The sequence below is a fragment of the Pyrus communis genome, chromosome 11, assembly GCF_041283825.1.
Source record: "Pyrus communis isolate YQ-2024b chromosome 11, ASM4128382v1, whole genome shotgun sequence".
In the NCBI taxonomy this organism is placed as follows: domain Eukaryota; kingdom Viridiplantae; phylum Streptophyta; class Magnoliopsida; order Rosales; family Rosaceae; genus Pyrus; species Pyrus communis.
In genome coordinates this window covers 1,479,341-1,496,342 of record NC_142575.1, presented here as the reverse complement: position 1 = coordinate 1,496,342, position 17,002 = coordinate 1,479,341, and the positions used below count along the sequence as shown (strand labels likewise).

At 41.1% G+C, this 17,002-nt stretch overlaps 1 protein-coding gene and 1 long non-coding RNA gene across 2 annotated transcripts; one reads left to right on the top strand and one right to left on the bottom strand.

Moving 5' to 3' along the window:
• The first annotated feature begins 2,304 nt into the window (after positions 1 to 2,304).
• Positions 2,305 to 10,350, top strand: LOC148692637 (uncharacterized). The gene is made up of 7 exons (XR_015953168.1): positions 2,305 to 2,750; positions 2,852 to 2,920; positions 3,551 to 3,612; positions 4,295 to 8,608; positions 8,710 to 8,778; positions 9,409 to 9,470; positions 10,153 to 10,350. It is a non-coding gene; the product is annotated as an uncharacterized LOC148692637 (long non-coding RNA).
• Positions 10,351 to 13,929: 3,579 nt separating this feature from the next.
• LOC137741940 (G-type lectin S-receptor-like serine/threonine-protein kinase LECRK3) lies at positions 13,930 to 16,693 on the bottom strand. The gene has a single exon (XM_068481642.2). The coding sequence runs from the start codon at positions 16,544 to 16,546 to the stop codon at positions 14,120 to 14,122; it is 2,427 nt and encodes an 808-aa protein (XP_068337743.1). The 5' UTR covers positions 16,547 to 16,693; the 3' UTR covers positions 13,930 to 14,119.
• Between the last annotated feature and the right edge of the window lie 309 nt (positions 16,694 to 17,002).

The following is a 17,002-nucleotide window of genomic DNA, read 5'->3' as shown; positions in this document are numbered from 1 at the left end:
GGGTCACAAACAAAAATTTATCCGAGCCTACACAATAATTTCTCCGAACCTACACATATCGTGTTCAAATTACACATTTAATCATTGTTCAAAATACAAGAATTTCATTTTGAAAAAATAATATAATGAATAGTTCTGTACATAATAACACCGAAACTTTCTGTGATAGAACTTATTGTTTCTCTCAACTCTTTGTAATGTTGCAAGTTGGAGCAATATTGATGTAATTAGTAATAGCCCGTTGACTTGTCTCTCTCAAATCTCTTTTCATCCTATTCTCGTCCCTCGTCCATTTTATGATTCTACTTACCTAAGCACTTATAAATGTTCCAAATCAACAAAGGACTTGTAACTTAAATAGTTAAAAGAACATTTATCACTACACTCGAGATTCTAGATTTCAAAATATAATATATAATATATATGAATGTTCCAAACCAAAAGGACTAGTAAATACGAGTATGAATCACGCATCTGCCGGCCATTCAAGTCCACCAGTCAAAATTCAACAATGGGGCTCACAAAGAAAATTAAAAGTAAATGCAGATTGAAAACAGACCTCCATGACCAAACAAAGACGACTAAGTCTTCCCGTAACAACATCGTTCCGATTTTATCGGAAAATATGTGTATTTTCATGAAATTTCACTTGTGGTTAGATCTTTTTCTCTTAAAATTGATTTTTGGGTCTTAATTGCTGAACCCAAGGGCACACCCCCTGTTTTGTCCCCCGGTGCCCTTTCCCTTTGTTTTATTTTTATTCTGAAAAGTCTCTCTTTTTCTCCTTCAGCTCACTCTCCCTTATCTCCCCCTCTCGGCTCTCTCTATCTCAGTCCCCTCCGAGGGCTTTTCTCACCAACAAACAACACCACCATCCTCGAGCTCCCTTCCTGCATCGTTGAAACCCGACGAAGGCGAAAGAGTTACCGAGTTCCGGTATGGAGGATGAGCTCCGAAGCCTTTTCTCGAATTCCCGTCATGAGGGTAAGTTTCTAAACCCTTTTGATCGTCTGTCCCTCGTCACTGGTTGAAAACTAACCCCCTTGTACTTGCTTTGGACGTCAAAACCAAGAAGAACCAGTTCCGGGATACTTCCTCAGTTTTCCTACGAGCACGGCCTCTTTCGAGGCAATTTCCGGCCAAACCACAGTGAGTTGGCTGGTGTGAAATGTATCAATCTCTTCGTCTCGCTGAGGACTACAACTTTCCTTTTGTTTCACTTAATTTCGTTCAGTATTGAAGAAGTTATATTCATTTGAATCTTACCCAATTTCCAACGGCCTTCGCGGCTTTCGAGGCATTTTCCGGAAAAACCACGGCGAGTTAGACGTCTTACGAGATATCATTCTCTTCGTCTCTTCGAAACCTACAATTTTTGTTTTTGAATCACTCGATTTCGTTGAGTATTGACAAAGTTATGACCTTTTAAAGTGTGTCTAATGTCTGGCCGAATTCCGGCCTTCTTCAATTGGTTCCGGCGACCCACATAACAAACGGGCCAAAGAATCAGCCCAAACCAGCGCCGAGCCCAACCTAAACCAATTCCCTAAGCCCAAGCAAATGAAACCCAAACCCATTACCCTTTAAAGCGTAACCTAAAACCCAAACCTTGTTAGTTTAGGCCTTTGGGCTGTAAAGGCTCGGGCCTCAGGCCCGTTAATCTCTTTAAAACCCAACCCAAATCTTTTTATTTTTATTTATTTTATTTCAAGCCGAACCCATTAGAAACCCTTTTATTTATTTATTTTATTTGTTTGAAACTAAACCCAAACTCTTCAAGCCCAACCCTTTTTAAAAGCCTAATCCAAACTTTTGTTAACCTAGGGCCTCAAGCACTAAACCCTTTAACCTTCCAAAACCTTATACCCTAGCCGACCCAAACCCTTTATGTGGAATATTCTTATGTTGACGTTTACGAAATTTATCTGGGACCTTTCTTAGGGTAATTCGACATCCTGAATCCGTTTCCGACATCTATTTTCCCAAATTCAATTGTTACAGTATAGTTTTATTGATTGGACCCTTTATGTGCTTAGGGGCAATTATTTGTGACGATTCCATATTCGCTAGTTTGCGCGGCTCTTTGACGGTTAAGTATCTATGAGTGGACCCCTTCTAAAATGCATGTTTTAATAGTAGAAATGCATACATTAAAAGCATGATTTAATGATTACGTTTACGAAACGTTTTATGAGATAACATACTTATTGAGGCTAGTTTGAATTATTACTAATTTTCACCCGTGTTCTTATAGAATATCTGATGAAATGAAATATTTACAATTTGTTTATCTTGGATGTAAGAACCCGTCCCGGGATTTACATAAGAAAATAGGTATTTTTGTATTTTCACTAAGTTTGGGGGATACCTTCCTTTTTAAAATTGTTTTTGAACCTTAATTGGTGAGCCCAAAGGGCCCACCCCCTGTTTTTGTCCCCGGTTCCTTCCCTTTCCCTTTTCTTTTCCTTTTTTTTTCTGAAAAGTCTTCTCCTCTCTTCTCTCTTTCTTCCTCCGTGCTCTCTCTTTCCCCCCTCCTCTCGGTGCTCTTTTCTCCGAGCAGAACACACCCACACACACACACACACACACACCCATGCCCACACCTATAGCTCTTTTCTAACCCCGTGGTTGTGTTTTGGACGTCAAACCATGAAGAAACCACCTCGGAGACTTTTCCCAGTTTTCCGGCGAGCACCGCCCCTTTCGAGGCAATTTCCGGCCAAACCACGGCGATTTGGCCGGCGTGCAAGGTATCAATCTCTTCGTCTCGCTGAGTACTACAACTTTCCTTTTTGTTTCACCTAATTTCATTGAGTATTGAAGAAGTTATACTCATTTGAATCTTACCCAGTTTCCGGCGACCTCAGTGACTTTCGAGGTGTTTTCCAGCCAAACCACGGCGAGTTAGACGTCGTGTGAGGTACCATTCTCTTCGTCTCTTCGAGAGCTACGATTTTCATTTTTGAATCACTTGTTTTCGTCGAGTATTAACAAAGTTATGGATGTTCAAAGTTTGTCTAAATTCCGGCCGAATTCCGGCGTCCTTCTCCGGCACACCCAGGCCTTCGGGCCGTTCTCCACCCTCACACGGGCCTTAGGCCCGTTTGGTCTCTGGCCCAAAACCCTAAACCTTTTCCTTTTTATTTTTATTTTGTTTCATTTTAAAAACCCAAAGGCCTTAGGGCCTTGGTTGCAGCCCAAACACATTTCCCCTTTTAAATTAGGCCTTGGGCCATGAGATTTCAAACCCAAACCCACTTTCCTTCTAACCCAAACCCAACCCACCTAAAACCTAACCCAATTACCCTAACCCCAAAACCCTAAAGCCCAAACCCGTGACCCGTTGAGTGGGTCAACGGTCAGCGTTGACCTTTGACTTTGACCTTGACTGGTCAACGGTCAACGTTGACTTTGATCGTTGACTTTTTGAGTTTTCGTGCGAGACCCCTCCTAGGCTAATTTCGACGTTCTAAACCCGTTTCCGATGTTCGTTTTCCCAAATTCAATCGTTTGAGTAGAGTTTGACTAAATGTACCGTTTATGTGCTTAGGGGCGTTTAATTGTGGCGTTTCCGTCTTCGCTAGTTGCATGGCTCTTCGGCAGCTAAGTACTGTGAGTGGACCCCTTCTAAAAATGCATGTTTTGATAGTATAAATGCATACATGAAAAGCATGATTTGATGATTATGTTTTATGAACGTTTTACGAGATAACATGCTTATTGAGGCTAGTTTGAATTATTACTATTTTTCCTATAACCCATGTTCTTATAGAATATCTGATGGATGACGATATGATATTTAGAACATGTTTAGAACACTTCTTTATAGTATAGATGATGGATGACTTTATACTATGAAGTTGATTTTCAATATATGTATGTTCACTGGTTTTATACTTACCTAGTGGTCCTTTCCGCTACGGGACGTAGGGATAGATCCGGTCCGTCCCGGGCGACGGTTTGGTGTTGGCATAGGGCCTGGAGTGTGTTTTCCTCTGACTGTCTGCTCAGAGACGGGGAGCCGGCAAGGGGCCTGAAGTGCATTTTCCTCTGACTGTCTGCTCAGAGACGGGGAGCCGGCATGGGGCCTGAAGTGTTATATCGGACATTCACTAGTGTTTATTATTTATGCGATTGATGATTTGAGACATTGCACGACATGCTAGATTTCGGAAAACCTATGTTTATCATTATATTTGTGTTTTCATAAAACCTGGGGGTTAGTATGTTGATAACTGTTTTATTATATATATATCAACTTGGTCCACTCATGTTTGTTTTGCGCCCCCTTCAGGACTTAGAATCGAGGCATACAATCCCGACGTCCAGGCACTTCCGCATCGGCATCTTCGAGTCCTCTCGGTGTAGGACCCACTCCTTTGTTTCATTCAATTTTATATTATTTTCTTTAGTGTTCTAGATTAGAGGTGTGCTCTGAACACGGTCCTTATTTGCATATTCATTATTCTTTTATATTTATAAGCCTTATTTATCCCTTATTTTCAGCATTTGCACTTAATAAATGGCTTTCGTCACCCTCGGGTGTCGGCCAGCGCGTGCCTATCCTGGTATTCAGGGAATATCGGGGTCGGGGCGTGTCAGATTGGTATCAGAGCGTGGTTTTGTTCAGAGCATACTTAGGACTTTCTGTTACTGTAGTAGTGTGTCTGCCATGACATCATTTGGATGTCATGACTTCCGGATTTGGTGTCATTCGACGTAGTTGTTCGAACCTTTCTCTGTTTGAATTTTCACCTTCTGGTTGAAATACAAGAATTCGTGTCGGGATTGTGCCTCAGTGGTGATGAAGTGGATTGTTGGACGACTTTCGACATCGGATCGATACTCTACATCGTGCATTCCCTGGGAATTTCGGACATAATTGGATTTAACTAGGAGCGTTGAGAAACGGAAAAACCCTAAGTGAGTTGAATTTGGAAGATATGAAGCGGTTTTGTACTCTACGACGTGCATTCTCAGGGAATGGCGGGCATAGTTAGTGTTATTTGGGAGGGACGTGTTCTAGAAATCTTAGTTTGAGGAAGTCTGGTCGAGACCAGCTGTAGATAAGAAATGGCGATGCCACTTTGCAACATGCGTTCCCTAGGAATTGCGGGCAGAGTCGGCTTTACACCGAAATCTCGAGAAGCGGAAAAATCTTGACGGTACGAGTTGGTTAAGATCAACTAGAACCCTGAAACGATGACATCACTCTGCGACATGCGTTCCCTAGGAATGGCGGGCAGAGTCAGATTGCAGTGGCAACTACTTGAAATATTCGAAGTGCGTGTTTGAGAAAGCGAGTAAGCGCGAGTGGTGACGACGATTAGTAAGTGGTAGTTGGCGGGAGCAAATCAATGTTCTCAGGCTCATTACCATTGAAGAAACTAGTGTGAATCGGTAGAATGAATCTTCGATGATTGTTTTATCAGTAACCTCCTTGCTTACCTCAACGGCGAAGTCAAGTTCCTTAACCTTTGACCGTTAGCTCTACACCAAATTCTTCAGGCGTTGACTTCATTTAAATTAGATAATTTCTTAAGTGACTCGTCGGTAGCAGACGCTATTCCCATCAATTTTCCAAAAGGAGTTGCAATTCTTTTTGTTGTTGTAGCTGGATTTGGTTGATGAAGATCCATACTTGTTTGGATAAACAGACTTCTTGAACTTCACCTAGATTTGGCACTAGACGGTAAGTCCTAGAACCTTGTCCACATACTTTCGGTGGAAGTGAACTTAGCCTTTTGCTTGTAGCCCAACTGACCAGTGCTCTTGTCCACTAACTGTTCAGCTTTGTAACTTTTCAATGTAATGGCTTAAGACTACCATATTCATCTTTGTACGAAGATCGAGCTTTACTTTGAACTTCCCTGGACTCATTGAGCTTTGGTTTGCTCAAGAGCATCACTTTGAGGTAGCCAATCGTGTCACTGCATGCTTACACAGATTGCTTTGTATCTTTCTTCTTCGTCATTCTGTTGGTTCAGAGGTTCTATGTTTAATTTTTGAACTTTGAAACAGCTTTCACAAAGTTTTGTGAATTTCGAAATGTCTTTGGCCTCGCCAAACCTTATTAGCAGTTCTTGACTATTCTTGAGCTTATACCTATTTCCTTTTTGGCTAAGGAACCAATCAACCTTACTGTGTTGATTAACCAAATAATCATAAACAGTGATTTCTATTTCTGCATCTTTACCTTCTTTCGCTTGTTTGTTCTTGGCATGATTTCTCACTCATCCAGATATCTTGTACTTTAGTTTTAATAAACTTGTTTTGATCCTCAAATTCTTGAGTGTTCTTTTAGCCTTCTCTACATGGCTTCTCGCTCAATCAGTGAAGAATTCACGATCGATCAATTCGGCGGAACTGTGCGCCCAATTCTTATCTTTTCAGACATAAATGTTGGGAGCATAATCTTTTCACAAGCTTACCCTACTTACCAGGAAGAGTTCCACGTGGGTGTGAGGTTGGAGTTGACTTGTGGTAAGAGGTTGGTGAAGATTGTGGTGCAGGTGAGCGGCAGATTGCATCATTGTCTTCACGCTGAATTGAACGGTCACCACTCATTATCTTGCTACAATTCATAACCATCATATCGTACTTTGGTAGACCTTTTCGATGATGTGATGTGTTCGCTTCAACGTAGCTTTCCACTACCTTGGCACCAGGATCCTTCGGTTCGTGAGCACGTGAGCGTGATGTTTGTGCGATCTTTTAGTAAGAGTTGGATGAAGGTTTGAGTACAGAAGGTCAGTGGATTGTATCACTATCTTACTATAATTCATAGGCATCACATCGGTTCTTTTCCAATGTTATGTGCCGTCTCAACTCATCTTTTCACTGTTTCACTTCAAGACTCTTTTGTTGTGAGTACGTGGTTATTGAAACACTTCTAGCATATCTGTTTAGTGTACTCTGGGTTGGCACCCCAGCGCGGTCGAGGCGAGAATCGGAAAATCTTTACACTTCTCTCGAAAGGTGTGTACTCTAATTTATTTTTTAGGTTGATCACTTGAGGGTCCTACTTTCCATCAACTTTGACCTTGTTTTACTAGAAATCTGCAACTAAGCAAAATTGGAGAGGTGGTTTGAGCACTACAATGATTCCCAAGAGATACTGCTTGTTGGGAAAGGTGACTTTTCATTTTCTGCTTGCTTGGCTTGAGCTTTTGGGTCTACTAGTAACATGGTAGCCACTTCTTTTGAATCCCAAGGTACAGTTTTCAAATGGGTTCTTTGTTGGCAAAACACTGGAGTAGTTGGTCACTTTTGGAAGAATTGAGGAGGTTAGTATGCTTGATACTGGTTAGAGTTTTATGACGACAGTTTTTGTTTTGTTCGGTTTGAGTACGCCATTTTTTGCGGCATGGTACGAGAGTTCTACAGGCAATACTGGTTAGCAGAGGAGTATTGTGAACTAGTATTCGAAAGATGGAATTTAAGACGCGTGAAATTGTGCACCCTTAGCAAATTACTGCTTGCTTATCGAGACAACAAATGGGTGATCGATATCACGGGCGGCCGACTGTGGTATTGAAAACTTATTCGTTGGGTTCGTTAAGCAAGTGGGCAGGAAGATTCGTCTTCAGCAGTTGGTACGGATTTGCTATTGTTAGGACTTGACCTAGAGACGCATCTTTTCTCGGAGTACGTGACATTCGTATGCTTAGGCGAGACCCACTCTCATTTTTTTTCAGCTTTGAGTTTCAGTTTTGATTTTCAGTAAGTATTTTAACTTCCTTTTCTGTAATTATTTGTTTTCGACGTTACAAATGTTTTGGGGGAAGTATTTCCATTTTCAGTTTTTAAGTTAAGCGCGAGTTTTCGACCTATATGTTAGTACATATCTATTTTGACTATTTTGACGCTATAGTATTTTGTGTACTTATTTTTGACCTTACGTCTATATATGTTTTCAACTTTATATCTTATTAAAGTATGTTTCTACTTTTACACTGATGGGGAAGAAAGTAAGAGTTTGGAGGCATGATAGAGGATTTGGCAACCCGCTCGCGACGGTGTGGCATATTCTCTTTGATGCACCCACTCTGACTTGAATTCTCTTTATACATATATTCTTCTTCCTATTTTCAAGCTTTTCGGTTTAAGTGGTGATTTTAAATTTCGGGACGAAATTCTTTTAAGGGGGGTAGATTGTAAGAACCCGTCCCGGGATTTACATAAGAAAATAGGTATTTTTGTATTTTCACTAAGTTTGGGGGATACCTTCCTTTTTAAAATTGTTTTTGAACCTTAATTGGTGAGCCCAAAGGGCCCACCCCCTGTTTTTGTCCCCGGTTCCTTCCCTTTCCCTTTTCTTTTCCTTTTTTTTTCTGAAAAGTCTTCTCCTCTCTTCTCTCTTTCTTCCTCCGTGCTCTCTCTTTCCCCCCTCCTCTCGGTGCTCTTTTCTCCGAGCAGAACACACCCACACACACACACACACACACACCCATGCCCACACCTATAGCTCTTTTCTAACCCCGTGGTTGTGTTTTGGACGTCAAACCATGAAGAAACCACCTCGGAGACTTTTCCCAGTTTTCCGGCGAGCACCGCCCCTTTCGAGGCAATTTCCGGCCAAACCACGGCGATTTGGCCGGCGTGCAAGGTATCAATCTCTTCGTCTCGCTGAGTACTACAACTTTCCTTTTTGTTTCACCTAATTTCATTGAGTATTGAAGAAGTTATACTCATTTGAATCTTACCCAGTTTCCGGCGACCTCAGTGACTTTCGAGGTGTTTTCCAGCCAAACCACGGCGAGTTAGACGTCGTGTGAGGTACCATTCTCTTCGTCTCTTCGAGAGCTACGATTTTCATTTTTGAATCACTTGTTTTCGTCGAGTATTAACAAAGTTATGGATGTTCAAAGTTTGTCTAAATTCCGGCCGAATTCCGGCGTCCTTCTCCGGCACACCCAGGCCTTCGGGCCGTTCTCCACCCTCACACGGGCCTTAGGCCCGTTTGGTCTCTGGCCCAAAACCCTAAACCTTTTCCTTTTTATTTTTATTTTGTTTCATTTTAAAAACCCAAAGGCCTTAGGGCCTTGGTTGCAGCCCAAACACATTTCCCCTTTTAAATTAGGCCTTGGGCCATGAGATTTCAAACCCAAACCCACTTTCCTTCTAACCCAAACCCAACCCACCTAAAACCTAACCCAATTACCCTAACCCCAAAACCCTAAAGCCCAAACCCGTGACCCGTTGAGTGGGTCAACGGTCAGCGTTGACCTTTGACTTTGACCTTGACTGGTCAACGGTCAACGTTGACTTTGATCGTTGACTTTTTGAGTTTTCGTGCGAGACCCCTCCTAGGCTAATTTCGACGTTCTAAACCCGTTTCCGATGTTCGTTTTCCCAAATTCAATCGTTTGAGTAGAGTTTGACTAAATGTACCGTTTATGTGCTTAGGGGCGTTTAATTGTGGCGTTTCCGTCTTCGCTAGTTGCATGGCTCTTCGGCAGCTAAGTACTGTGAGTGGACCCCTTCTAAAAATGCATGTTTTGATAGTATAAATGCATACATGAAAAGCATGATTTGATGATTATGTTTTATGAACGTTTTACGAGATAACATGCTTATTGAGGCTAGTTTGAATTATTACTATTTTTCCTATAACCCATGTTCTTATAGAATATCTGATGGATGACGATATGATATTTAGAACATGTTTAGAACACTTCTTTATAGTATAGATGATGGATGACTTTATACTATGAAGTTGATTTTCAATATATGTATGTTCACTGGTTTTATACTTACCTAGTGGTCCTTTCCGCTACGGGACGTAGGGATAGATCCGGTCCGTCCCGGGCGACGGTTTGGTGTTGGCATAGGGCCTGGAGTGTGTTTTCCTCTGACTGTCTGCTCAGAGACGGGGAGCCGGCAAGGGGCCTGAAGTGCATTTTCCTCTGACTGTCTGCTCAGAGACGGGGAGCCGGCATGGGGCCTGAAGTGTTATATCGGACATTCACTAGTGTTTATTATTTATGCGATTGATGATTTGAGACATTGCACGACATGCTAGATTTCGGAAAACCTATGTTTATCATTATATTTGTGTTTTCATAAAACCTGGGGGTTAGTATGTTGATAACTGTTTTATTATATATATATCAACTTGGTCCACTCATGTTTGTTTTGCGCCCCCTTCAGGACTTAGAATCGAGGCATACAATCCCGACGTCCAGGCACTTCCGCATCGGCATCTTCGAGTCCTCTCGGTGTAGGACCCACTCCTTTGTTTCATTCAATTTTATATTATTTTCTTTAGTGTTCTAGATTAGAGGTGTGCTCTGAACACGGTCCTTATTTGCATATTCATTATTCTTTTATATTTATAAGCCTTATTTATCCCTTATTTTCAGCATTTGCACTTAATAAATGGCTTTCGTCACCCTCGGGTGTCGGCCAGCGCGTGCCTATCCTGGTATTCAGGGAATATCGGGGTCGGGGCGTGTCATTGGAGGTGCAATTTTATGTTTATTTTTCTTATAAATAGATTAGATTTATATTGGGTTTAGCTAAATCCAAATTGCATTGTGCTCCCTTAAGCAATATAAAGATGAAATCTTGACCAATGGCACTGGAAAAAAAGGTAATAAAAAGATGAAATGTTCTGTCAAAATGTAAATTAATTTAGACTTTCAATTTGTTAAGAGGGGAGAACAGTACATAGAACTGTAACAAAGAACTAACTTTGGCAGCAAGGAAAACCTAAACAAAGATGAGGTTTGGGCCGCGGACGATTATTTTCCTTTTTTTGGTTATGTCGTAGCTTTCATCTTGCTCTGTTAGGATATATAGAGAAGACCTGTGCCGACTCGTACACTCCGTGGCGTATCGGACAACTGTACCATTTGTCGGGTCCGCCGTGGCGCATGCTGTGAATCGCTCATCAGCTCCCAGATGAGAAATAATTTCCACATCAAGCGGCTGCAGCCCCTCATTGATAGCGTCGTTATTGGCATGCTCATTGGGACGGGTGAAGGTGGGGTTTGAGCTTCTTGGTGAAAGCTGAGTGGATCAGCCGAGTGACCAAGATGGCTAGCTGCTGCTGGTTGTGGTGGTGCTGCAGCCCCTCCTTGATAGCGTCGTTATTGGCATGCTCCTCTGGACCGGTGAGGTGGGGTTTGAGCTTCTCAGTGAAAGGTGCGTGGATCAGCCGAGTGACCAAGATGGCTTGCTGCTGCTGGTTGTGGTGACGCTGCAGCCCCTCCTTGATAGTGTCGTTATAGGCATGCTCCTCAGGACGGGTGAAGTTGGGGTTTGAGCTTTTCGGTGAAAGCTGAGTGGATCAGCCGACTAACCAAGATGGCTTGCTGCTGCTGGTTGTGGTGATGCTGGTGGCGGGTCTGCCGGATCCATTGTTTTGCTTGACGGAAATGGAGTTTGGGAAATGAGGATGACATAGGAAATTGAAGGTAGAATGAAGGTTGATGGAAATGGGAATATGGGTAAGTACGATTATTTTCCCTTCTGTTCTGTCATAGCGTTCTGTTAGGAACTTAGAATATAGGTTAGTGTATAACGGTAATTTCAAGTCTGCCTCATGATCATGACGACCCACCACCGGAGTGCTTCTGTTCAGGTGATCCAACGGCACCACAAAATCGTCACGATCCACCCCTTCTTGAGGGAGGCTGTGTATCCGTCCATCATCATCTCCCAGAATAGAAATAATATTCTCATCATCAATGGAAACATTTTCGTGATCACCACGGCCATCGTCTTTGTCTGACGGACGGTGGACTCCCTGGGCAAGACTGGACTCTCGGATATCAGGAGTTGGAGGATCGAAATTTTGCTGACTGGCGTCATTAGGCATGACTTCATCATAAACGAGGATGATGATCATCATGAATGAATCCATCATGTGATTGTTTGAAGTGGATTGGAGAAGTTGGATGGTGAAAGAACAATGAAATGATTGAGTTCGAAACTCAATTACATAAACCATGAGAGTTGCGCAAGCTACACAGGGTAAATGACTTGAATGGTCGATATGTTTGTTCGTCTTAGCTTTCACCATGTTGGGTTATATAGGGAGGTTGGGATGAATTCTTGCTTGGGAAGTGACAACGGTAATTTCACAACGAATACTGATTGGACCAACGAAAGAAGCCAAAAGCGGGAAGACCATTATATTTTGATAAGACCAAATTCGTGCGTTATTGAGTTCATAAGGAAAAAGAGTAATTGAAAAATTAAAATCAGGTCATTATGTTTCGATAAGACCGAATCTATGTGTTTTTCAAGAGGGGTTCACAAGTTTTTTCAATTAATACCTACTGGTCCAACAAAAGATGCCAAAATACACAATGGTCCAACGAAAGATGGCAAAATACATAATGGACCACATAAGATGTCAAATGAGGGAAGATGTTTCGAAAAGAATAAGATTATGCGTTATGAGTTCATATGGAGAAAGAATAACTGAAAATTTCAAATATGAGGCTATTATGTTTCGATAAGATAACTAAATTTGTGCATTTTTTGGGAGGGTACAATAGTAAATTCACAAGTTATTTTCCAGAATAGAGATTGAACAAATGAAAGATGCCAAAAGAGGATATGCCACTATGTTTTGATAAGATAAAATCCGTGCCTTTTGAGTTTACAAGGAAAAATAGTAACTGAAAAATAAAACTTGAGGCCATTTCATTAAGACCAAATTTGTGTGTTTTTTCAAGAGCGTAACTGTAATTTCACGTGTTTTACCACAAAGAATAGAGATTGAACCAATGAAAGATGCCAAAAGAGGGAATAACAAATCCCTGTGTTATTGAGTTCATAAGGAAAAAGAGTAACTAAAAAAAAAAAAAATCTGAGATCCTTATGTGTCGATAAGACCGAATATGTGTGTTTTCTTGGGATATTGGTACATTAGTTTCATGATTTTTGCGCGAAGAATAAAGATTGAAGCAATGAAAGATGCCAAAAGAAAGGAGGCCATAATGTTTTGATAAGACCAAACTTGTGGGATTTGAGTTCATAAGGAAAAAGAGTAACTAAAAAATTAACTTATTGTTTTTCCACAGATAATACCTACTGATCTAACGATAGATGCCAATTACATAATGAACCACAAAAATGTGAAAAGAGGGAAGACGTTTCGATAAGAATTAATCTGTGGATTATGAGTTCATAAGGAGAAAGAGTAACTGAAAATTTAAAATATGAGGCCATTATGTTTCGATAAGACCAATTTGTGTGTTTTCGGGAGGGTACAATAGTAAATTCATGAGTTATTTTCCACATAGAATAGAGATTGAACCAACAAAAGATGCCAAAAGAGGGAACAACACTTTCTTTTGATAAGATGAAATTTGTGCATCTTGAGTTTACAAGGAGAAAGAGTAACTGAAAAATAGAACTTGAGGCCATTATGTTTCAATAAGACCAAATTTGTGTTTTTTTCATGAGTGTAACTGTAATTTCACGTGGTTTACCACAGAGAATAAAGATTGAACAAACGAAAGATGCCAGAAGAGGGAAGACCATTGTGCTTTGCTAAGACCAAATCGTGTGTTTTGAGTTCATAAGAAAAAAGAGTAATTGAAAAATGAAAATCTAAGGCCATTATGTTACCATAAGACCAAATCTGTGTGTATTTTTAGTAGGTTACTACAGTAATTTTACGAGTTTTCCATAGAGAATAAAGATTGAACCAACAAAAGATGCCAAAAGAGGGTATGCCATTATGTTTTGACAAAACTAAATATGTGTACGTTTTGAGTTTGTAAGGAAAAAAAAAAGTAACTAAAAATTAAAAATGATGCCATTATGTTTTGATAACATCAAATTTTTGTGTTTTTGAGTTCCTAAGGAAAAAAACTAACTGAAAAATCAAAATTCAGATGCCATAAGTCCAATTCGTACAAGATAAGCCACAAACTTCATCAGCACCAACAGACTAAGCAAACGAAAATGTTTTCATAACAAACTTTATCATTCATAACAAGAGTTACATACATAAAGCATTTACCGTTTTATCTAAATCATTGCCTTACAAAACCAAAAATTGGTAAACTAAACACAGACTGACAAACAGGAAACAAGCTAGCTACTACTGTGACAATAAATACACCATCGCTGCAATACAAATAACGGCGGTTCAACCTTATCTGGTATATGGGGATGGACATGGTGGAACAGGCACTTCGACAACTCCTTCAAGCATCTGCACAACCTTCTTCATAGTAGGCCTAAGAGATGGATCTTCCTGAATACACCAAATCGCAACCATCACAAACTTTTCCAGTGTCGTTCGATCACCCAAGGCCTCAACTTCACAATCTACAACAGCATCTAGTCCTCCTTCAACGTAGCAATCATAAACCCAGTACGTTAAAATTGCTCTCTCTTCACAGTTACCTTCCATGTCAACGCTTCTCCTACAACAAATGATTTCCAGCAGTACAACACCAAAGCTGTACACATCAACTTTGGTAGTGATTGGCAAGTTCCTGAACCACTCAGGTGCAACATAACCTTTTGTTCCTCGGATGGCGGTTTGAGTCTGGCTCTGATTCATCAGCAAAAGTTTTGCCAAACCAAAATCAGAGATCCGAGCAGTGTAATAATCATCGAGAAGTATGTTCTGCGGCTTTATGTCACAATGGATAATCTGCGTGCCGCACTCTTCATGCAAGTACAAAAGCCCCTGCGCAACGCCATAAGCGATTTCAATTCGCTGTCTCCAACTTGGTTTCATATCAGAAAAAAGAAAGCTTGCCAATGTGCCATTTCTCAAGAACTCATAAACTAGTAATCTCTGTTGCCCCTCGTCACAATATCCAAAAAGACGAACCAGATTCTTGTGATGCGTCTGACCAATTACTTTCAGTTCTGTTTTAAACTCCTTCTCGACATCTTGCATAACATAGTTTAGCTTCTTCACCGCCACTTCAACACCAGAACCAATTTGCATCACCCCTTTGAAAACCACTCCAAAAGCACCCCTTCCTAATTCTTCATTGAACCCATTTGTAGCTTCTCGTAGCTCTTCATAGCTAAAAGAGCGCAAATTCGAGTCCAAAACAATATCGGTACTAGATCTTACAGGTTTCTTCCGGAAAATGAAGAAAATACCGAGACAGATAGCAGAACTTAAGACAAAATTAACAAACATAGAGGTACCTAATAGTGCTGATTCTACGCGTATCACAGCGTTCCGGCTCTTCTCTTTATCATCTGGAATTGGCTTTGGAGGAGGCTGCAGAGTGGCATTATCCTTTCGAACTTTTATGAAGGTCTGTGAATTAAGACTGACATCCACTCTCCCGTTCGAGAGAGGTAACTTCTTTTTCCAGCAGGTTGCAGACCGGAAAACAGCAACAGCGCACAAACAGTCTTGAAAGCAAGACTCGTTGCACTTGTCCGCGGTAAAAGGCTTTAGCTGCACATAATCTGAGGTTGGCCAATCAGTATTTGTCAGCACTTTGACATCATACAAATCTTTTCTGGGACCTTGCAGCTCATCTTCTTCACAGCCTTGTATAAAATCGGGTTTGCATCCTCGGTATATATCATTCGGATCAAGAAAAGAAAACCCTTCCGGGCATTTGCAGGTTGGCCTATTATCTGTTTTGAGCTCACAGACACTGTTGTAACCACAAACACCAACACCCATGTCTTCACGAAGTGTTTGGCAAATATCGTCATCCGGCTTGTACCACAGAGGACTACTCCAGCTTTCATTTCCAGTGAAGTTTTTCGGGTGAGAATATAAAGTGAAAATCCCATCAAAATCAAGAGTTGCCCTTATGTAGTTGTCCCTCGCCGAGACTCCCTGTGGCCCTGTAAGAGGGAATCTTCCACCATTTTCTCTCAGAACAAACATGTACCCTGAGCTGTTGAACATCAATTGACTACCTTCATTACCTTCCCCAGTCCCTGCGGTGGTGTTCGTGTCGAAGTAAGGGTTGTTGGCAAAATCTGTTGGCAAGTTGACGGTGTTGAGCACGAGGTTTCCATCATCTTGCAAGCGCAGCTGGAACCGCCCTCTTGTGTAGTTAGTCTTCGATTGTCTAGACGAAAGCTTCCCATTTCTCTGAATTGTCTGTCCAGGCAAAACGGTGTCTGTAGGATTGCTGAAGGTCTCCCACAAGCTCCCCGAGTTTTCGTCTTGAAGGACAAAGTTTCCGATGTCATTCATGACCCCGATCGCAACAGTCCCGGAGGTTGTTCCGGATTTCCATATCTCTCCACCCTGAGGATTGTTGAGAACTAGTCCACCGTTGGCAGTCAAGTTCAAAATTGATCCCCCAGGTGCAACCACGGGGTTGTTATCCTCATATGCATGCCAAACTACGGTTTCTGGGATTTTCGCATACCATATCGAAAGCAAGAAAAGATCATTGTTTCCGAGGGGAGAAAATCCAAACGCGAAATCACCGGATGGAGAAAGCCATGATGAGGAGTCACCTGTACTTGCAGTTCGAGAACTCCCAACTGCTACTCTTCCATTATTTTGGGAAAACACAGAAATTGGTAGCAAAAACAGTGAGGAGAACAAAAGTATCTCTACAGAAAGAGCCACTGCCATTGCAAAAGCACCAATTTTTCAACTTAGCTTTATTGATTAGCTATATTTCTTAATAAAGCATTGGTTCCCTGTTATCTCTGCAAGTAAATGTGCGTGCACCATAATTTAGGCTTGACTAATCTCCATCCCTGTCATTTTCTAAGTTGTTTCCTGAAATTAAAGGCCTTTACCCCATCCGTAGTACCCATCAGCCACGACGTGACCTCAGACCTCGCTAGGGTCACAAACAAAAATTTATCCGAGCCTACACAATAATTTCTCCGAACCTACACATATCGTGTTCAAATTACACATTTAATCATTGTTCAAAATACAAGAATTTCATTTTGAAAAAATAATATAATGAATAGTTCTGTACATAATAACACCGAAACTTTCTGTGATCAAACTTATTGTTTCTCTCAACTCTTTATAATGTTGCAAGTTAGAGCAATATTGATGTAATTAGTAATAGCC